The sequence below is a fragment of the Argopecten irradians genome, chromosome 2, assembly GCF_041381155.1.
Source record: "Argopecten irradians isolate NY chromosome 2, Ai_NY, whole genome shotgun sequence".
Lineage (NCBI taxonomy): Eukaryota > Metazoa > Mollusca > Bivalvia > Pectinida > Pectinidae > Argopecten > Argopecten irradians.
In genome coordinates, this window is record NC_091135.1 from 41161343 (window position 1) to 41186102 (window position 24760).

At 35.1% G+C, this 24760-nt stretch overlaps 1 protein-coding gene across 1 annotated transcript; it reads right to left on the reverse strand.

The window, feature by feature from the left end:
- Nucleotides 1–23305, reverse strand: LOC138315506 (serine/threonine-protein kinase H1 homolog). The gene is made up of 2 exons (XM_069256572.1): nucleotides 22104–23305; nucleotides 1–3927 (listed from the first exon to the last, which is right to left on the reverse strand). The coding sequence occupies exons 1-2, from the start codon at nucleotides 23004–23006 to the stop codon at nucleotides 3574–3576; spliced, it is 1257 nt and encodes a 418-aa protein (XP_069112673.1). The 5' UTR covers nucleotides 23007–23305; the 3' UTR covers nucleotides 1–3573.
- Between the last annotated feature and the right edge of the window lie 1455 nt (nucleotides 23306–24760).

The following is a 24760-nucleotide window of genomic DNA, read 5'->3' on the forward strand; positions in this document are numbered from 1 at the left end:
TACAGTTTAAATAATAAAGTTTATTGTATGTTAACACCTACAGATCGGATTGATCAGTTATACTAATGCATGAAGATGACAGCACTTTAACACCCTGACAACAAGGGCAGATCACTCTAAAGTAAAACGCCTCCTGTCAGCATTCAACAATAACCCAAGTAAAAATCTATCAACAGTTTCGTGTATATATGCCATTAAAATCACACTTGTGATTAATATGGACGGTATTTGTTAAACAGTAAAACAGTTGCTCAGCAACGAAAAAAATGGACGGTTTTGTTAATTGTAATAAAATATAGCTTTAAAATATGTGATTGTTCAAAAAGATACACTAAGTCTGAGACTAGCACAGACAAACACAAATAAATATCCATTAGCTTTAAAAAAAATTGTGTAAAATTATCTTTCTGTGAAAGAATAAAGATTGAAATATCTAACATTTATTCAAATTCAACAAAATAAGTGTGTATAATTCCAAAACATATTCAACTACTTCAAGTATTTTGTTCAAATGCGCTATTGTGTAATAGCTGAATTTTCTCCCTAGACATAAATACCTAGTAAGCTAACAAAACTTGGTAAAATCTTCTACATCGAATTAAGTGGTGCCACCAGTTCATCATCACCTTGACACATTTAAAACTTACAAAAAACTCACATTTGAGTGCACAGAAAAAAAGTTTGATAACTTTGCTATTTTGATCAATTCATCTAATATATTTGTATAATTTATCAAACCACATTCACAAAATCAATTTTTGTTCATTTTTGTTGCGTCAACTGCTAGCAAATCTAAACTTGTGTACGAATTAAAAGAAACATTTTGATAAGATAAATGTATTCAAATATGACTTTCCTCAATTAATGTATGTAACTGGTGATTTTGTAATTGATCAACTACCTATGCTAAGTAAAATGGAAGGAACTTAATATAAAGATTGGGTAGACTATTGACAGAAATCTGTTTCCATGGTTATTAGGAATCTTCCAATTTTATTTGAATACAATCGATGGGTATTTAATTGATTAAATAATTAAATACATCATTTTTATCTAACCATTTCTTGTTAATCATTATAACTTATTCCTGATTCTGGTATATGCATACAATGTTTTCTTCATCCAGCAAATCAATTCTTGTAAATTTCACTATCAAAATGTGGAAAATAAAAGTACATGTTCTAAACAAAAACATGTTTACAGACAATACAATGGACATGTAAACTGATTTGGCTATAAGACCCAAAAGTATTTAATTTATTATTATAACCATTTAACTGGGTCAACAGCCTCTTGTTGACCTTTGGGACACATCTCATCTGAAATCATGTGAACAACATTGACTATAGCAATATTTACACATATATTAAATCGACTGTACACAAGGGGAAATGTAGTTGATTGCTGCAAAATGTACAGGTGCAGCAGCTGTACACTTGATCGTTGTCATGGTAACCATCAGTATACCATGACGGGCAGAGATCGCCGACTGTCACCCTCTATGTCCGAAACATTTGGCAGGTCCTATAACATTACATTATAATTGTTATAAAAATATGAGTATGATGAAAATAATGAACGGTACAAAGTCATGGAAACCCTGATACATGTTATCAAATCCTGTGTTATTATCCATAATGTTCATTGTTATATCAAAATGACTGATGGACCCCTGGGATGAAATAATATTGGATTACTGGAGACAAAGGGTATCACATTTATATACTGTACATATAAATGTATATGGCTTGTAGGAAAACTATAATGCCATTCTATTGTTGAAATCCCTGCTGATATATATATATATATATGAATATTAATAACCAACAACTGCAAACTCTTCCAATTCTGAAGTCAATACCTATACGCAGCAGTCGCTGGTGACATTTCGCTTTGTTGTTACAACTTTTCGCATACACTTGACCATCAATATATAATTAAAGTTATAAACAATACAGTTCATCAGCTTATACCTACATCCCAATCCTCATTCAACTGTCACCGGACGAAACCCTAGGACATTTTGTTTCAATATCTCTAATGATCTAGATCACTACATATTTTATGATCTGAAGAAAACCCCATTTGTGAAGAGACATGGAATTCAACTAATACCTATCTAATATAAATGTCAATAACATAAACACATTAGCACGGATTCTCAAATACTGAACAAAGGAAAACAACAGATAAAATTTTGATATCTTATCAAATCTTTGCAGCACTACTTAGTGAAAGTTTCATGTTCTCTCCAAAGTCGGGAAAAAAATCAAGGACAACTTTTATCAATAATTCAGCTGGAAACCAAAGTAGAATATTATGTAATCAAAACACTACAATGGAACCTAGATAAATTTCCCATCTTCAAAATTTCTGAAGGAAGTGTGTTAACACCATGGCAACACTGACTAGATTCACAAACTTACCAACGAACTTTTGGCACAACGGCAGCCAATATCAAGGCAACCCTTCAATATGGTGGCACTTTCAAACTTCTGTTGGCTTCAACAGGATTTTATCAAATAACAAGCATTTTAACCTTTAACCTTCTCAATGTGATAATACATCAACAAAATTTCAATGGATAATTTAAAATAACGGTCATAATTAAAACATATTTATGCCTCAAATAATCTTGTACCTGAACAAATTAAAAAAAGTCATGGACATACAATCGAAGCACTTTGATAAAACCAAATTTTTGGAGGCAAAATAGTTTGTAGACAACTATCACAGCTACAAATAATAACAAAATTTGTAATAAGACACTAACATAATGTGGGACAAAATCAAAAGTTTTTTTCAATATTGTTTTTCCACCAATTAAAAGGATTTTCTGTACCTTCCCTCAGCTTGATAATCCACAGGGTTTCCAATGAATGAATCTCTAATATAATGACACTGCAAGTACGTGTGTAAGGGAGGCAGTCATTGTAATGGAACAACTACTGGGAAGGGGAGATTATATACATGTTACAAAACATGATGTAACCGCTGATGTGAGGGAGGGATATCAATGTAGATATGACGGAACAGCTGTTTATACACATTTGATGAAACTGCACTTGAAGTGGGGGGTTTAACAGGGATAATGGAACCATGTTGTCACAATTGGATGACAAACAATCTAGCATTGATATAGCACTATCATGGATGAAGGTCAAGTTGGAAAGATTTCCTTACACAGGATTAGGTGTATCTGGATGAAAGGGACCATGCACAAGACTAAGAGGAGAATATATGTGGTGGGACGGGTCTATGTCCTTCCATGATAGAAGATGCACATTCTTATAGTTGTGCGACCCTTACAACATAACAATTGTGTACAGTTCCCCGAGATTAAGTCCATCAGGCGTGAAACACTCTGAACAAATGGTGGTTCCTGAAAAGGTCAATTCTCTTTTACTTTGCATTGGCATGCAATTCTTTCCATCCTATGGATGAGGACAGGGCGAAAAGTAAAAGATTGAGCGAGAACTCTCCTTAATGGAGGTTGTCGTTGTGACATGGCAGTAGGTTCGATGTTGTGGAACAAACAAATTTAGAAACCAGTATATAGACCAGAAGGGCTCCTCAACCCAGTGACGCCAGGTCTGCCTGTACATCTGGGTCACGATGAAGCTCGTCAATTTCCTCCGGCTGAACACGTCTGTGCTCCGATCGTAACGAGCGGCCAGATCGATTGGACTTATTGCTTTTAGTTGATCTCGTTGATTTGGCACTTTTCGTACTGTTGGCACGGATGGATTGTCTGTGAATGAGGTTCTGACTTATCGTACGATGAAGGTTCTTGTTGCTGGAGCTGGCAGCATTGGTCACCAGCCACGTGTGGTTCATAGACTGGTTGGCCCCGATCCGAACATTCGGGTCAACAATCAGTAATTTGTCAATGAAGTCCTTAGCGGCAGCCGACACATCTTTCCAGTGCTGTAAATAAAAAAACATTCATATTAGATTTCAGAACAAAAACATTACATTATATATGGTACATTTTCTTTTCATTCAATTTCATGGAGGAGTATACCAGCATAGTATTACCCATGTCCGTCTTGTCTCATTGTGTCCTGTTTTGATATATGCATGGAGGCAAAAGACGGGGGCATTTGTGTCTCACAGACATTTTTAGACTTTAAGATATTACTATATAGCAGTGATACGGATACAAAATGTAATAATATAAACCTGGGCCCAGTTTCATCAACATTCCTTAACTTTAAGGAATCTCTCAACTGAAATTTCCACATAGAGAGGCACTACAAAAGTTAAGGAAAATGTTAAGTTGATGAGCCTACCTTAAATGTAATGCTTTCCTATGGAGAAATTTAAGTTAAGGGATTCCTTATATCTTAGGAAAGTTCATGAAACTGGACCCAGAACCAGAAAAGTCTGTATAAGACATCAATGCATTGCACCCACCTCAATATACATATCAAAATGATGGGCAGGATGGGACAGGGCAGGACAATATCGGTAGCATTGTGTCCCTCACATCATGGCAGGGAGCATACAAAAATACTGTGCAAGTTACATAAAAGCATATCGCATATTCAACACAAGGAGGCTACAAATACATGTACAAATAAGCTTCATCAGCTAAGGTAGCATCTTGATAAGATGACTTCTTAACCTCTGTCCAATAAGTATCCCAGGTTATGGTATATATGGACCTTATAGTTTGTCTGTATAGCATTTTACCAAATAGGAAATAGTTCGGACCTATTCCAAAATAGTTACATTTCTGTATGAGAGGATCAGTATAGAAAGGGGTGTTACTTTAAAGTCAACAAAATGGCCAATAGAGTTTATAATGTAGGCTACAATATCATCCAGCTATTCACAAAGATGTTCTATTTAGATAGACACAACTTTATATTGGTAGAGTGCTGTGGCCAATGACCTTGACATCACTTCTACCAAGGTCAACTGTCTGTATATATTGGTTACTGTCTACACAATGAATCTCTATACCAGAATTAAATATTTCCCACTTAAAACATATTAGCACTATTGCTGATAAACAATTATGTAGCTTCTCAATCCCAGTATATAAGCTCACATAATGTGTATCGGCTGTGAGTTCAGTCTAATTTTCAGTAATACTGTACCAACAAGACTCCACTAACTGATAAAGTTTAATATCAGGAAGCGGCAACCGATATGCTTTTAAAATATATTTAAAACTACACTGCTTGGCACACAATGATCTTGCTGCTCAGTCGTGCTGAGAATACAGCCCTCGTCCTAAATCTGCCGTTTGTGTAAGGAGCAGGCGTGCCTCATGATCATCTGCCAGCCTCTGAACTACAGCTCTGTTTTCAACATTGTGAGACAGCAAGTAAAAAGATGGCAGTGTGTTAAGCGCAATATAGGGGAAAACTCGAAGGCAAAAACCTTATAAACCTGCATCATGAATAATAATAATGTTGGTTAATTGATTTCCAAGAGAGTATGACAGGAGATGATCGACATTACTTGCTCATTGTAAGATGTAGGGTAAAAGAACCCCTCCCCTCCGCCCCCCCTACCAGTAAATCTGCTGTAACACTGAAGCGTATAAAGGTGTCAGCTTCGCAGGTGCTTTTCTTACTATTGTGTTATTATTTACTGGGGGCTCCCCACGGGAGAATATTTCTGGATTAGAATATACATGTACATTGTAATCATATTTCATTTGCAGTATCTTCATCTGATCATGAGTACTGACTATGTTTTCCCTCTTACACATATACTACTTTACATTATTACAAAAAAAGACATCTTAAAACTGTATTATACATTGTGATGTATATCCTGGAAATACATGGTTTCAGTTCATTTTTTTAAAACAATTGTTTCCACTCCTTCTAAAGTGTTAGTTTGTGGCCCACAAGAGGAGATATCTCAGCATGTATTTACTAACAGAAGTAAAGGAAATGGCTCTGGTATAGATTAGCTAAGGAGATAGATCTAGACCTAAATCCCAGATAAAGCTGGCGGTGAGAATGTGTTAATCATCTGGTTAGTTCCTACTACTGTATGGTGTGGCTTATTGTATGTAACAACGTCTAGGATAAATAACACCAGCCTACATATATATCTTTACTATATCCATTAACAGTATGCTCTCCTTAATAAATGACATAAAATTTACATATGTATATCACAACAGTTATAAATATTTCAGATTCATGTTTCCATACCTTCATTTTTATTATCGACGCATTCATACAACATGGTTCTTACAAAGTTCATAAACATGTAAATTTGTATAAGTTTTGCTTCTACCAATTTTTCAAAGATGTGAATATAAAGATAATTGAGAGGGGGATGTATGAAGATAATTGATGCATTTTATTTATTAATATTATCAAGCTGAGCTTTATAGCTAAAACACAATATTAATACCATATTCTAATGTGAATTATACTGGATTGACATCCTATTCTAATGTGAATTATACTGGATTGTATTCCGTCCTATTCTAATGTAAATTATACTGGATTGTATTCCATCCTATTCTAATGTGAAAACTGGATTATATTCCATCCTATTCTAATAAGAATACTGAATTTGAACTGATTCAGTATTCTTATTAGAATAGGATGGAATATAATCCAGTATTCACATTAGAATAGGATGGAATTCTAATAAGAATACTGTATTCTTTTTAGAATAGGATGGAATATAATCCAGTTTTCACATAAGAACAGGATGAAATACAATCCAATTCACATTAGAATTAGATGGAATTCAATCCTATTCTGATGTGAATACTGGATTATATTCCATCCTATTCTAATAAGAATACTGAATTGAATTCCATCCAATTCCGGATAATTCCAATACCGTCTTATCTTCTCTGTATAGCACCATCTCAGTGGTTATATTCTTGAATGGGATTTGTATCAGTGAAATATTGCGGAACAGCAGTTAATGGTCAGAATTCCTTCTAAATATAGCCGTGCTGTACTATTAATAACCACCTGAGGAGGCTAAACAAGTGTGCTGGTACACAATGTACCAAAGTTACAACGACTGGGCTAACATGCGCTCACAGACCCAAGATACCTAACACCAAGATCAAGAGATTTAGTAATTTTTGATTGTACAGAGGATTGACAAGGACAGGGCTTTAGTTTACATCTCAGTGAGTAAACTGGATATTTATAGCTCAGCTGTACACAGGCAATGGTAGGGGAGTGACCCAGTAAAACAGAAAGAATAGTTTGTTCATTCAGTGGCGTATCTCCACCTCACTCCCAGCTGACATTCTTGTGAATGGTCTCAGACACCCAATAACTATCACTGTCTTTAAAGTACATCTGCATTAGTGTTAGATAATTCACAGATTAAAACTCAAATGTTCACCTCTATCTGCAATACTTCCTAATACAATAAATAGTATGGTAGCCAACAGCTACTACAAGAACAGTCCTCATCTCTCCTTTTTGAAACAATTAAAGGAATAAGCTTATGAAAAAGTTATCATTGAACATTATTTCTTCTTATTTCTTAAACATTGATAATCTCCCTTATAATGAGCATTTACTTTCTCCCAGTAATTCCCGATTATTATAGTAATCTCCCTTCATCCTTTGAACATTGATTATCTCCCCTTATTCTATGAACATAAACTATCTTCCCTCATTTCATAAAAATTGATTATCTTCCCTGAATCATTGAGTTCAGACATGCTGAATTAGGCCATCCCTTTCCCCTGAATTCATTGACATCAAGTTCTTGACTTCTCTGTCTTACTAAGCAAAAATTATGTCTCCAATTAGTAATTTGCATCCAACATGTAACATCATTTGTTCTATAAAATGCCTAGTTATATAATCCCCTCAGAGATAAGCTGTACCATATGATTCAAACACCACGTTCACTGGCCCAGAAGCATGCAGACTCGGTTGCCAAGCTTGAGAGCGTTTGGTGGAGATAATCCTAATACACAGGAAATGGAGGTCATTATCTGGGGGCTAATCTCCTAATCCCAAGATGCTCAGACAATACATCACAAACAAAAGACTGCAGCTTGTTGCCAGTCACTCAGCCAAGCTGTCCAACATGTGTATAAACCAATTACTGAGTCTCTACTGTTTGCCTGTACACCACCATCTCGCACTTAACCTTAGATCAACTGCTTCACCATAACATCCTCTTGTACTGGGAAATGTACACCGCAGGAGAAAGTTTCAATTAAACCAAAGCTTCAGAAATATCTGTCATATATAGAATAGTGCCGATACAGAAAATAGTCTTAACACAATATGAAAAACATTAAAATTTTGTTACTCGTCAATATAATAATCGAATAATGCAACTTTAAAAACATTACCTCAATCAGTAAATCCCTCCTCAAATTTTATAATGAACTACACTAGCATTAGGATTAGAAGAGTTCAAAGGTATTTCAAGGGGGAACAGGAGTAACAGCCTTAACACAAAGAACCCATCCAACCAGACATGACCAAATATGTACAATGTAGCATCATGAATGTAAAAAACATATTAATATATTTTTTGTTTATACTAGCCTGTATCTAGACAACTCATCTGGTAGACATTTTAGTATAGGACTAGACTACAGACATTGTACATGTGTCCTATAGCTAACACTTGGTTCCCCCTCCCATGATGAATCCTTCCTCTGGTAGTCATTATGAATCATAAACAAAATGTGCTGACAATTGGTCCACTCACTTGAATCACTCCTTAAGAGTTTTGCATCACAAGTTGTAAGAGATAGAATAATTCAATTTATTTTCTGCCCAATGTTTTCAAGAATGAATAATAATTGTGTGCCATTGAAGCTAGAATATGTCATATCCCCAAAATAATACTGGTAGTCATTTACCATATTTGCCATACACAATGTATTTAGGGCTCATTCACAGTAGACATGCATATGCCTTCTTTCCTTTGAGACACATCATTACATCGTGATTCAAATGTGAAAGACTGTAAAAACTGTAAAACATTACTTAATCCATGGGATGAGGGGCTTTTATATAACTTTCAACTCCTATAGAAGAGGGGAGGGACGCTTATATATAGGAGGAAGATGCTAATTACCTCAAATACAGTAGTAATATTTTCTCCAAAAACAATGTCAATTTACTTGGTCCGAATATCTTGACTATACCTGTATATATGTACTATATTTTGGACAAAAGTGTATCACTTGATAGATGGTTTCCAGAGTTTGTGTTTGGTTTAAAGGATATACCTGGATGGCGTATACAACAGTAGGATATTACAGCTGATAATATCAATACCTATACTACACTTAGGTTTACTTGTTCACCGTGTTGTAAACTTTAGTTGAAGAATATCAAAATATGTGTTCCTAATCCTCCTAAATCCAGCTTTGCGTCACTACAGTGTATACGTATATTGGCCGTGATATATAAAATTGGCAGTGATACCCGACCAAATCGCTGTAGAGAGAGTAGTGTCTACGGTGCGGACTCCCATTATAAAACCATGACTAGGTTCACCTGAACACCTGTCCCGAAATGAAAACAGACCAAAGTTCCACAGATTGTGTTGTTTTACCAGTTGTTCCCAACAGATCTCACAAGTGACTACAAAGTTAATCAATACACAATGGGATTAATGCTTTGGAAATCCTTAATCACTAGTTGAGTAAGTTGACACAGGAGCAACTTATATTAATTACAGCCTTCCAGTTCAAAGAAGGTGCATGGAAGTTACCAACCAATATCAAGACAAATCGTTTGCATGAAAAATTGCTTAATATAAATGTACTTTAACAGTACCTTTATAGTGCACCAGTCAGCTGGAGCTTAGAGAATTCACAAGAATCTAGCTAAAGTGTAGTGTACTATGCAGGCTACCGATATATTAATTTGACTAATTCACAAGTCCTGTACATGATATTGTCCTGAATACCACTGTAGTTGCCATCAAACACTTATGGTGGAGGTCCTATACTTTAGTTAATCCTACATACTATAGCAAGCTTAAAGCAACATGGATATAAATAACATTTAAATTCTTTATTTCTGATAAAAAGCAACAAAAATTCATTTCATCAAAGCTGTAAAACATTAATGTTTCTCCTTTTTTGGTCAAGCATAGAGATATCTCCCTTTTTGATAGAGACTTCATTGAGATCAGAATGAATAGAACCTATCAAAACTTTACTGTGAATAGCTAGCGGATTGTCAAAGAAGTAATAATACACAATTGTATGTTTTGAACTACAATACAAATGTATATATATATATATCTAAACAGGAACAAGTAACAATAGCCGAGGCGTCTTTTACGCCTCACCAAACCACGTCCGACCTAAAGCTTCTAGTGGCACTGTACCTATATGATTTCAATGCCAGCTAGCTCCGACATACAGGTGTTTCCTGGTAGAAATCTGATGATATATAGGTTATTCTGGATGGAAAAACTTCAATAACTGGTATATTATTTGGTTATGTTGACCTCTGACCCTCTATCCTCGACTATACTCAATTACTTTCAGTGACAACATTAACTCAAATGCTGTTCAGTTCAATTAACATGTACATATTCACATTATTTGAAAACAAATGAAAGCGGAACATGTTAACAAACATGTATTGATTCTAACTATAACAATTCAGCACTGATCCAGGAAACATCATTTTATCGTGTGAAATTAATTACGTAGAGTGGCAATGCCAACTATATTTGCTTTGTATCATTCATTACAGATCGATCTATTGGCAATAAAGATTACCGTACCTTAAAATGGAAATGCACTTTTGTTCTACAGATCCACAAATGAATGTGTTCTGGAATTACAGGCACCAATAATCATGTAACATTTTTATCATGGAGTGAATTTTCACATGGTGAGGAAGTTACCTTATATACCCCTATTTAGCCATATTGAATAATCAAACCACACCAGGGTGAAAGACAATTGTATTGTTACTATTTCAGTCAAGTAGCCTTATGTATGTGGTAGCCTCTATGCATGTGGCATGCATGTGAAAAGTGTTTGATTCTCTGCTTGTTATAAGAGCCCTGAACATACGCTTACTTCATTTATAGTGCAATCTTACTGAAGCATATACATACAATATTACCAAAGACATTCAATACTGAATAGTTAAATACAACGGAATATGTAAAATATTAAATAAACCAAAATTATACTGTTCTTGAGTCTCAAGTATTCAAAGTCTCAAAGAATTGTCAAATTTAATTCATTCAACATTTTAAAGAATTGTCAAATTACACACACAGCTATGCAAACCAAATGTTTCACCAATTGTGACTTATTCATTCAAAATGTACAAGAATTGTCATAACAAAATAATGCAACACCGGCTCTTATCTTTGTCTTAAAACCATGGTTTAGCTATTCACTAATTGTGTCTTTTATCTACACTTCAAATTTGAGGTTGTGCAGTGTCAAAAAAAACCTATGTCAATGCAAATGGCTGATGACATGACTTAGGGTAGGAGACTCAATTACATTGTTCCGTAGGGGTTTCCAACTATTCAATACCAACTGGCAAAAGTACCTAGTGTTATTCTGGTCCGGCTCTGGGTTTTTTTAAGAATTTTCTTTTTTTACTTTTACCTCTTGCTCATGTGTATATGATTGTTGAGTGAAAAGAGTCTATTCTTGTCTACCAGATAAATGTCATTGGCATTTTATGTTTCAACCATATCATTTCTTAAATGTCTATAGCTATATTCTAGAGTTAGCAGACCCAGATTTCTTTTTACCCTTCATCAGGGTACAGTAGGTTTATATTTCTAGACCTGTGACCCTAGCTCTTAGTGGCTCTCTTTTACACACACATATATATATTAATACAAACCAACTGATTACTTTATCTATCTTCACAGATCTAGACATGGTGTGATTACTTTTTCAAAATTGTTATTTTTTTTTTAACCAAACATTAAACCGTTATCAAGTATAATTACCAATATGAATCATTAGGCAGTCAGAGAGATCACAAGTACTCTGCTACCTAAATATCACGACATAAACCGTAGTGGGCGATGAGATTAACAATACAATGCTGTATATTATATCATGGATGGTATTATGTCATTCTGCTCTGTTTTGCAGTGCATTAATGCATGTAATGTTATCTTTATGGGGCATAAAGAAATGGCTTTTATAACTCCCAAGTCTCCTGCTAGCTCCTCTACATCACCACTTCGGCGGGATGGCCGGATTAATATAATGTACCTATAGTGCAGTGCATTATGAATACGATAACCAAATGCTCAGTGCAAATATCATACCCTAACAGTTTAAAGTACACAAGAGTTTAACATGCTGACAACCAAGTTCTCTAGAACAATAACTGCTTGTTTGACAAAAAAAGTGTAACCTATTCACATCAATTCTTAAATTTTGGTTAGATGTGAGAAAGTGCTTCAGAAATAAATTACAAATTGGATGAAAATATTACTGTAACATTAATGTCACTATAATAATTCGCATATCTAATATTGTAGGATTCTAACCTAATATCCCCATTTTTTCAATTTTGAGGAAACATTTAAAGGGTTTAACTTTAAACTTCAAAACTTAAGTACCTATATAATATACATTGTCCTATGAAAATGTTGAATAATTCAGTATAGGTAACGAGATTCGACCAGTTCAAAATCTATAGTACGGAGTACCTGGTAATACAGACTTAAAGGTATTTGTAATTATGTCCCTGTCAGAGCACCAATTAAATCAATAATTAATGAACCAAAGGTGAGCTTTTTGTCTAAACAAATAGTGCTTCTGTCTAGGTCAATAGATTCATACTGATAACATTTTCCCCCAACACAATGCAAGTTCTGGAGGTGACACATTGCATTACTTTTTATCTACCTAAATATATATTTATACATACAAAGGTTGTTAGAACTTGTGGGCTCTTTGTGTAGTTTGAAATCTTGATCCTTTTTTTCTCCTTTATGATATATAGAACATGCAATATTATATCTGGCAAAAACCAACCATTGAAGTCGGAAACATGTCTAATGCCATAAAGTGTCAAAAGTCTTCTATGACCCCAAATCATTGTTTTACCATTATATGATATTACAATGTAATGAGCTGTTACCGATTTATCCAACAATTTCCTCAGGTGTAACAATAGAATTGGTTAAAACATTATCTAATTTCAAAGCAGAAAAAAAATTAACAGTCTTCTTAATTTCTTTAATTACACTCAACCCTGGAACTACAATTGAACTTGAGAATTTACTACATGTCATTTGAGGTTGAACTTAATGGATGGAAATTATCATGATTCATCATGAAGTTTTAGGGGCAATTGAATAAACATCATCTTTTAGCTTATATACATGTGTTCACGGTGGCTTAACCCCCCGCTTTATCAATGGCCAAGCCCTGTATTTGTTATTGTCCACATAAAATAATGCTGTCAGTGAATTCAAACAAACAAATGAAAACAAACACATAGCAACATATGCATGCTCTAGATGATCTGATCCAAGTTCCATTCATATAAATGTTCTAATTTACTTAATTGATTCTGTAAAGCGTTTTCCAAATAAATTAATATGTGGTTCAAATAGGTCTGATTGATGATCAATAATCAATCAATAATCAAGTATTGGAAGAATTCCAAACACAACTTTGTTCTTCCCAACTCTCCATGCATTGGAATGATATATAGAATGAGTATAAAAATCTTGATAAACTGATCAAAAGCACTCTCTCTTATTTGATGAAGCAAACTACAAGCATGGCAGCACACTATATGATTGTAGTCTGAACTTCTGCAATTTTTTGTTTACAAAAAATGTACTTCATGTTCATCATTAAATATGTTTAGACATGAATAATTTATTATTACAAGCTACATGTACTAGGTACATTTGTCATGACTTTCAAATTAACAGGTCTCTTACAAACCTGCTGTGATAGGTCCATGGAACTGTAAGTGTACCATTCTGTAGATGAGGAGATATGTTTGTTGTGAATTATCATTTAACAGATTAGATTTGTGTGGTAAAAGGGGAGAAGTCTGTTTCCTTTGTACATAAAGCTTTCCGTTGCTTCAGCTTTTCTGGGTATGGAGTTGGGGTACCACCAGGTATAATCTGACAAATAGCCAATCTTAACAGATTCACCACTGAAAATCTGTAATGAACTGTTCCAACCATTGAGTTAAAAGAGTTCAAATGTATCTTCAGGGGTGAACAAGTTAAGCTGGGGTTGCAACTGGCTTAAAGTATTAGTTACATCCATATTTGGGAATTTTCAAGACAATTTTCCTATTAATATAAAAAAAAAGTTCAAACCATTTTGAATTAATGCAAATGAGATAGAAATTAGTTTTAAGCTTTAATATTCTAATATAACAAGCTTCCTGCATGTAAAAATGGGCTAAGCTGAAATGCAATTTGAATCCTTTCTGTATCAAATACAACGGTGTAACTTTTATGAAGACAAAATAACAGTCAAGACTATGATTAAGGGAGGAAATTAAGGTAATTCACTGTACAGAAAGCTAAATCTCATAATAATTCTGCAAGTAAGCCAGGAGAAAATCCAATGATGTCGGTATATTAACTGTCTAGAACGTTAGCGATAGAACTTAAAACAGCACTCCGCGATCCAGTACAGCTGTATTATTGTAAGAAAATAATCTTCATTTTACTTTTTTTTTTTCTCTTTACTTCTATAGTGATTTTTTTTTAAAAGTTTATAAGTTCTGAATGTAACTGGTAAAGATTCTGTACAATATGTTTTTAGACCTGGACAAACATTCATTTTTTTTTTTTTTTTACATGCATATTAATTTGAATTTGATCTTAAGTTCATATAGGTATATATATGTTATAGATTATTTAAACTTGTCAACAAACTAATATTTTTACACATGCACTAATTCTATCTTTAATATCTAGCCCTGTTCATTCATTCTAGGACATTCTCAACTTTTAATTAAGATCAACATAATTTATGTGTTCCTCTAACCTTTATGAAACTTCAAAAGAGATATATTGATAATGTTATAAGCTAAAACTTGAAATACAAGATGAAACAGGTAATCAAAATTATCTATGAAAGAATGTGTATTTCATCACGAAATTACCTTTAACTAACAATAAATCATCCTTAAACTTACACAGAATCAAGAGCTTTATAATAAGGGAAAGGAAAAGGAAGCACCCTGGAACCTTCCAGGTGATATCACTGTAGCTATCTCTCTACACAACAAAAGTATCAAGGCTCTTGGAGAGCTCAAGTAGCCGCTAACCCACCGAGATGGATTTTGGCAGTCTTTTATATAAAATCTGGTTTCCTTCCAAAGCATTACTTCCAAAATTTTAATTCCACTACTGCAGCTTCGGCAGCATTTCCCCGGCAGGAATTAGAAGATTACCTAGGTATTACCATTTCCTTTGTAGTACCCTGGCACTTCCCCGTGATCCCGTCCCGTTAAAGCTTGGGATCCATTAGGGACTGCCGCTCTAAGTAAAAGCCGAGATGAAATGATATTTCTATTCTTTTACTTCTGTAATAATAATGGACCAACACCATCACTGCGCACTAAAGCACCTCACTTAGGAGTGGTTGGATATCAAACAGAAAGCTATTGTGGAACTATTAGGCAGGTCACAAGTTGAACCCAGAACTTTTACGACACACACACACCAATTTAGTGGACTGCTATATTATGTTGGCGCTGGATAAGTCTACCCAGACAAAAGAGGTTGCCAAATACTGGAGGTATATGGGTTTTCATTTAATCTGATAATGGGTAATGAGCATATATCACAATTTGTACAGCTTCATTCTGACAGAAACAACCATCACACAATAACAACCCTCCTCAAAGATACAAATCACAAAAGAGTATCTCTATAGGTATCCCATTTTATAAATCTGTATTGTTTTTACAGCTTTCTACAAATTAATTCCCATCCCCTTTGAACATTGTGTTTTTGATTATGATACCACATCTATATATCAGCCAGGTTTTCCTGAGCACACAGTACCACACATGTATTATACAGACACCCCGCATCCAACAAGTTCATTTGTAGATTGATGTCTGGCTATCTCACACACAAACACATAAATGTTATACATATTAATTCAGATGAAGCTATATTTGTAGATTAATATCACAACATCAAAACAATCTAGCAATTCATATGTATAATGAAGACTGCTGACTAAATGTTAAATCAAAAGAACGCTATTTTTAATCTCATTGAATGTTCCTTTTTCCTTACAAAACAGTTAGCCTCATCATCTCATTAACTGCGGATGTTCTTCCCATTGCAGGTGTTCACTGTCATGTTGTTCGGAAATACCCCCCCCCCTCTCGTTAACTGATATACACATATTGTAGACTATGAAGTAAATGATTAAAAGGTAATCTTTATAAATTATTTTGTCACTTCTAGCTCTTTTCACTGCATTTCGTTGTTATCTAACAATTACATCATGCATCTCAGCTATACTGTTCATCCAATCTTTAAATATTTGCAATACAATATTCTTACATCCAGTTATGCTTTGGTCACAATAATCGGCCTATATCCGGGTATAGGGGGTAATCGGGAGTACATCGCTGGTTTGGTTATTTTTCCCCATCATCAGACAACACCGATCAAAAAATTTGTCACACACCATTTACATAAAAAGGAGGCTGTGCGTGTTTCAAAAGATAATTTTTTGGGGGCGAACTATAAGTACATGGCCCAGCTGAATGTCAGACGGTTTGACTGCCGCTCGATTCCTGACCGGATATCGGACGATACTTCAATGATTTGTAAAGAATATGTGGCCAGTTAACTATGAAAATCTACGGGTCACCGGAGAAATTTTAACTTCAATTAAAACTTTTCGGGCACCTCCCCAATCACTGCAGCTTGAGAGCCCCGGCCACCGGCCGGCCAAGTCTGGTGTCCGACCGAGAACCTTAAATGGCTAAAAATCATGTCGGGGGTACATCCTGAGCTTAATCGGAAGGGGGTGTGACCAATGCATTATCTCCCTTCTTTCAGAGCTGAAATTTCCAACAACTAGAAGTTGTCTTATTACCCCTTCATGTCCCCTTTGTTGTACCACCTAGTTCCACCATTTTCCCCAAAAATAATGAAGTTATATAGCTATTACTGCCCCATCCCCCTAAAAGTGAAGTTAATCCACAAAAGGGGTTACTCTCCTATTACTTTCAGTGTTTCCCCCTAACAGGTTATGTGCTCCCTTCAGGTCAGTAGATTTCATTTTATGTATTTTCAGCACTCCTACACTATTTTCAGTATCCCCCCCCCAAGAGGGGCCCCTAATCTATCAGTTAGGCCCATATATATTTTCAGTATTTTCTTCCTGACAAGGGCCCTTAATCTACCAGTTAGGCCCCTATATGTATTGTCAGCACTCCTCCGTCCGTTATTTTCAGTATTTTCCCCCAGACAGGGGCCCCTGCTCCCCTCAGTTCAGTAGGTGCCCTATATATCCTTATGTATGAAGATGCTGGTGCTGACTCATCACCGACAGATTATACAGTATTACAAAGGCATGGTTCTTCTCCATTGTGGCTTAACATTCTCTCCACATTAAAAAAACTCAGGATATTTTACACACCCTGTCTGCCTGAGGTGAGGATCTACTTCCCAAACAAATACACCCCATATCACTAGATGCAATGGCTAGCTTAAATACCCTAATCGCAGAGAAACCATCTCCTAAACTCATAAACATCGGAGTCAAAATCTGTGATGGAAAACAATTTTGAATTGAGAAAAACAAGTTTTATAGAGGCTACAAGCCACTGTTGCCGTTATTTAAATGCAGATATATATATATTTATAACAATTTTTTGCTCAGGATTTATTGTGATCGTGTGTTTCTAGCCCTACACAACATGCCTTGTCTATTTTAACTACCCACAGAGTTCATTTTATCAAATACAATGTATTTAATTTTATAGCTCCATCACCTGTTAATCACTGTTTTCATAGCACTTTTATGCAGTAAACACTCATTTCTAAATATTGTTGTAGAACGTTATTACTTCTGAAGACATATACCCCAGAGGCAGTGCTAAATCTTCAAATCTAAATATGCGCCAGCCTTATCATTCCGACTAGCATCTTATCTTCCTCTAACAGGTTTTTCATTGTTACCAAAATAATTGAATTTCCTTCAAAGATCCTCAAAAACTCTTGAACACAATATATGGTTCTGAAGCCTACAAGTACCAATATTATATACCTAGGCTGTATAATCTTTATAATTGTCTAGAACTTCAGAATCTGTAAAGCAGAGCAAATCAGGCAAACACACCTGTATGGGGTGTGGAAAAATATATATATACACCAGTATATATATTTGGCAAACATTAGAGTTATGTATATCCGACAAATCTGTTTACAGAAAGTTAAAACTGTCAAAGAAGAAAAGCGTTTATCGTCCCTTAAAATTTTCTAGAAATAGCATTCTATCTAATACACTTGTTATACCAAATGTTATCTACAGTTTTTGCTTGCCCATTTATCAAAATGATGCAATTGCTGTCATTTGAGTATCAAAGAACTCAAGATAATCACATGACAGTGGCACATTTTACTATTCATAAGCTATAAAGCTAGATAATCGAATTTAGTTGTATGACAAAAACATAACGTAACTTCAATATTTAGCCAATCAATCAAATTGCAGCTCATGAATAATAATGGAAAATAATCATAGATAATAAAATTATGACATTGGTTAAATGGAGTGATTACCAACGGCAAATGACAACTGTACTAACAGATATGACTGGGCAATCTATTTGGTTTGGTTTGAATGGTTGAACATCCTTAGCTCCCATAACAGCCAGGGTCATTTTAGGATGTGTCAGCTAGGTTTAGGAGGTGGAAGAAAGCCGGAGTAGCAGGCCAAAAACCACCAACCTGCTGCCAGTTCCTGGCAATTACTCACATGGGATTCGTTTAAAGTCATGGCCCAGAGGTGGAGGGCTTTTAACATGATAAAATGTTTGCTTGGACAACCGCTCTCACATTCCGCTGATCACACTAATATCTTACAACTGGCAACTGCACCAATTAATGTGACTGATCCATGGACAGATCACCAATGACAACTTCAAAATATCAACTGTTTATCCCAATTTATATAATTAGATAACTTATAATCAGACTTGTTGCATAAAAGCAAATGTGGGACTTTGAAAAGAAATCACACACATGTCGAGATCTTGTCTAGCTTCCTTGACCCTGGCCACCCCGCAGCTGTCGATCTGTCCTCTAATTGGGACCCTCCCACCATTGTTATGCAAGAGTTTATATCATTAAGTAGCTCCAGATCCACTGCATCTCCTCATTAAGGTCCTGATGCACCCCAACACTTGGCAGCAGTACCTCACAACATGCCCATACAATCCCCACAATGATACATTACACAGACCTCTAAGGAAAGGATTAAAGCAGGTTGATTGTGCAGGTTTTCTAACATGCGTGCCAGTTCCTATCAATCCAAACTACATCCTATTATAATGTGTAGGTAAAATTGCCAAAACAGTACACTGTCTCAAAGTTCAGTCAGCAGGGCATATTTCCACCAACCTTTTTTAAGGCCAAGATAGCTTCAAGTTCACAAAACAAGTTTGACAGATTTGGGGGGATATAACAAATTTTCAATATATGATATCTTATTATCTTTTAAACCCCAAAATTAATATTTTTCATTCCTACATCCCTTTCTTATTTTAAATAAAGTACATAAGCTTAAGCTTTAAATTACTGTACTAATTGAGGAGCTTCATCATCAATTTTGATATGCTGGAATGGAGTCCTATATATATTGCTGGTGCCAAATCACCCAATAGTATGACTCTGGTTGCTACAATGACCTCAGAATATAAGTATCTGCTTTACTACACTATTCACCAAGTAATGAATAGTTTTATAAATGTCTACTTGACTAATATAGAAGCTACATAAACCTACCAGGAACATGTCTTAGCTAAGAAAAAGTATGCATAATTCAGTATAAACAGCTTCCGTAACCAATACAGGGTTATTGTCCTTAATACATAGTCTACTGGAGATTTCACCAGAGACCTTAGGTTCAATGGTTTATGATACCTAGTCAAGTGTAGGGACTAGGAATTTGAGACATTTATGACCCACTGCATCCAGAACCTTAGCCTTAGTCAAACTATATCATATATTGGTCATGAGATTATGCTAACACTATTCTTATATATGTGAACAATATTTTGTTACTCAATGAATTAAAGCCATAGCCCCTTCACAGAAAGGAAGATCCCATAGTCATGAATAGTTATTAGGAAACTGAACTAACATCATAACAGATCTCAAACAGTGACAGGACTAAGAGTTGGAATATATAGCAGAATATCCGACACCTTGCAATGTTTTACATTCAGCCCAAATAAATATAAAAGATGAAAAGGCCAAAAAAAAAAATATGTATGTTTTAGGTACCCCTATACTACCTACCCTAGTTTTTACCTCCAACCCTACCTATTTTATCACACTTTTTCAAAACAAAAATGATGTGTGTGAAGTTTTCAATTCAGATTTTTACGCTGGCTTTAAGTTTATCCAGATAAAGTTCAATTATGGTAATGAGAAATAAAAGACTTCTAGCCAGCCTAAAGCCTGAAAGACACATTACTTTGTAATGTAGTGATAAAGCAACTCAACCCCACCCCCACCTCTCCAAAAATTAATAAAAAAAAAAAAAAAATTCCCAACCGACCTACCCTATTTTTTTCAGTCATGTAACCTGAAACATGCATATAATTTTTTTGGCCAAATATATAATTCTATTTAAGTATTTTGCAGGTTGGTTTCTTTCCCATCACATGTTCTCAAATTACCTGGGTTTTGAATCAAAATTAAAAGATAGTAAATTTCTGTTAAAAGCTATTTTAATATTAAAATTGGCGTGTATATATATATATATATATGTACATCATCTAGTAGGTGTAATATACTAATAACTATCCGGTTTTTTTTTATACCATATAATCCATAACAGAACAAAATCCTGGTAAAGCTCTTTACAGATTATAAATTGATCATTGATCAAGATATTATGGCAAGGGATTACTGAACCTAGCTTATTTAGACACATGTTTAAATTCTATTCCTGAGTACAATGATCGGACATGCTTATAAAGAAGTTATTAAATAGTTTGTAAAGAACTACTTAAGTACTCCAGTCCTGTACAAGTATTTTCAGCAAAAGGCCTCCTGTTTTTAAAATACAGCTCATCTACTGTCATTAACAGCAAGACATTAGATCATTAAACCTGCTAACTCCTAGAGATAATTATTGAATTATGTATTATCATTTTTTTATACCAAGTAAATCTAGGGAATTTCAACAAGATTTTTGTCAAATCCATGTAGAAATATTTCTACATTGGAATTAAATAATGTAGACATTTATTAAACTACTTCATGTGTTTACTTTTGTAATTTCAGATACACAACCTTCCTTCTTTTAAATTGATATAATCTCCTTTAAGTCTCTACTTCTTATTTCAAAAAGTAAAAATAATATAAAACAACTTTTAGACACCTCTAACATATTGCAAACATTTCTAAATCAACCTGTTTCCTTAAATATAAACTATAACGGATCTTTGTTTTAAGCTAATTAGGTAAAGGTGAAATGAAAGTAGATTATCAATTTACCATTTTTGACATATACTTTGCACTTTCATATTTAAATGGTACTTGGGGCCAAATAATACTAAAATTGAAGGGGTTGCAATTATACAGTCCCCATAGTCTTTTTAAGCATATTGATTCTGTGAAAGAGATCCTGCTTTTTGCTTAAAGTTTAAGCTAGGCGCAATTTACACCAAATCAAGCTCATATCTTGCAATTCATTTCAAGGGCAAGAAACCAATGAGTGACGTTTTCAATTAATACACGATTTTGACAAAATAATTTCATTTTTCCAAAATCTTTACGGTCGGACTCATATCAACAGATATTGTGGGGAACACCAGTCAAGCTTCCAATCATGATCTCTGCATTGCACTCCAGATCCCCATCCTGAAAAATACAAACATGTAACATTGACACATATGTAATTTTCTCATCAATTTTGAACCCACCTCTCCAGCATAACTGTATTTAGCCTTCAGGATAAGTCGATAAAGTCGTGTTTTGTTCTCATCATCAAAAGGCATAGTTCCACTGAGCAGAATATAGGTTATGACCCCTACTGCCCACATGTCCACCTGGCATGTATAGGGTTTTCGAGCTATGATTTCTGGAGCTATATATTCTGGGGTACCACATGTAGTTCTCATAAAATTATCCGGCCCTTTCTTTGTAGCACTTAATCCAAAGTCAGTGATCATGATTTTTGAATCATGACCCGGATGATAGTACAACAAATTTTCAGGTTTGAGATCCCGATGTGTTATACCTAAACCATGCAGGTATTTCACACCGTCCAAAACCATATTCAACACATGAGTAGCATCCCTTTCCGTGAATGACCCTTTCGCAATGATCCTGTCAAAAAGTTCACCACCTGTAGCGAGTTCCATAACCATGTACACTTTATCCTTCGTCTCAAATACTTCTATAAGTTGAATTATATGTGAATGTTTAACACGGCGCAAGACCGCGACCTCTGCTTCGAAAACTTCTTTCCCTTGTACCCGATCTATCATTTTGATGGCATAGGGTTGTCTTGTAACCCTATGTTCCACCCTGACCACTTTAGAGAAGTTCCCCCTTCCTATCAATGCTTTTATGTCATACTTAGCTGTCACTCTAGCATCGAACTTATCTCTGTATTTTTTCACCTTTCGGTTCGACCTCTGCCCGTCTGCCGGGGGCCCCGAAGCCCGGGGGTCCCTCGGTTGGTCCCTGTTGTTACGGGCATGTTTTTGGTGTGGATTCTGACGACTGTTTTCCTTATTTCGCTCATTTTGCTCAAAAACCTGGACAACGACCCGAGTTGCCGTGGGGTCATCAGGCACCGTCTTACTTACATTACAGCCCATTTGAAATAAAACGAAAAACACTTCCTTCTACATGGTGTCATCCCCTCTGATGTCCGGAAGGGGGTCGAGGTTACAATCGCGGAGGGAATACACAAATCCGATCGTATTTAGAATCCACTCATGAATCCGATTGGTGTCGAAGAACAACATGGACGACGGGCACTTGTTAATTACATGATTTCCGCGGAAGAAAATAGTCCGTTGATAAAGCACTGTTCACTCAATGTGTATCTCTTGTAGTTGGAATTTGATTTAAGTTATGGAATATCCATGTTAAATTCTAGTATGTGATTGAAGTAATTCATGATAAAATGATCAAATAAGGATAATCTTTAATAAACTGCGCATTAATACAGTTATCCCATAGAAAGATCGTGAGAAGGCCAATCCTAATACACGTGATCCCTAGATCAAAACCACAGGGTTTCGTGCGTGTGTATTGTAGCTCCGTCTAATACACAAAGTACCGTTACACAGTGCTAATTTACATATCATCGCACGGATCGATCAATCCCCTGTGAATAACGTCAGAAGTTGTTATAACGACTAACAGGAGCTCACTTGTGGAAAAAATGTGTAAACATTATTTCTATTCCCCTGTAATATGATTGTAAACAAATATTACTCTCAGAACCACTAAGTGCAGTGCATAGAACACTAGCCAGCGATACATAATTGAGATTCGTTTTGAGGTGTTTTATAACTTTAAATATAGTGCTAATTTTATTTTGTTTGTCTGACCTAGTTCGCTACATAACACCAGGTTTATCAGCGCGCCCAACAAAGATTTAGGCAAACAATTCCTGTTATCGCAGTCTGCTAAGAAAATCAACCTCTGTTGTTCTGCGCGGATTATGGTAAAGCTTTGTAACCGACCCTGTTTTAGTATATCTGTTGAAAAGTCTGGTCGTTTACAAAGGCTTTTATTCTCGTTGTTAGAAATTTATTATAAACGTATAAAGTTGGATTAATTAACATAATTAGATAAATAATAATAATATTTGAAAAAAAAATATATATATATATGATACACTATAATAACATTCAGAAAATTATGGGATCTCCTTCTTTCTGTAATGTATATATATATCATGTTAAATACTTAAGGTGAAAAGTTGACAGGTTCCGACAAAATTTAAAAGATGAAAACAGTAACCATTCATCCAAATATTCGATTGTAAGTGGATGGAATTATAGTAGACTGTACACAATTGATCCAACCACTTTCACTTCCTGGTCAAACGGGAAAAAAATCACCAAGTTTACCAAATGAAAAATATTTAAAAAAATTATCGACTATTTTTGGGTAGATCGAAGAAGGGTGGATTATTTCGAACTGTTTTTGTCATTGTCAGACAGTCTAAGTTACATGTTTTAAATTACTAATCCAAACAAATAGACAGATTGAATATGTTTGTCCGATCTGAATCTGGAAGTTATGACCAGTAAAAACTAGATTTGGCCCCAAGGTCGTCACCAACACAATCACCAAACATCGTCTGATATTTAAATAATGCACCAGACCACTCTTATTTGAATGCAAACACACTCGTCGTTTACAAATATTGAGTTTGTCGTGTTGAAGCTCGTTGCTCCCCCCCCCCCTCCCCCCACCCCCCCCCCCCCCCCCCCCCCCAAAAAAAAAAATCGTTGTAAGATGATAAGAGATTCTTTCAATTTTAACCTGGAAGCCTTGTGGATCATAAATATCACTATGATATGCAATTCCACACAATATACCTGTACAAAGATGT

Excerpts from the sequence above, each read along its gene's own strand:
- LOC138315506 (XM_069256572.1), bottom strand. The coding sequence starts at position 23,006 with ATGGGCTGTAATGTAAGTAAGACGGTGCCTGATGACCCCACGGCAACT. Across the intron at positions 3,928-22,103 it reads AATACAGTTATGCTGGAGAG|CACTGGAAAGATGTGTCGGC; the intron begins GTGGGTTCAAAA and ends TTTTATTTACAG.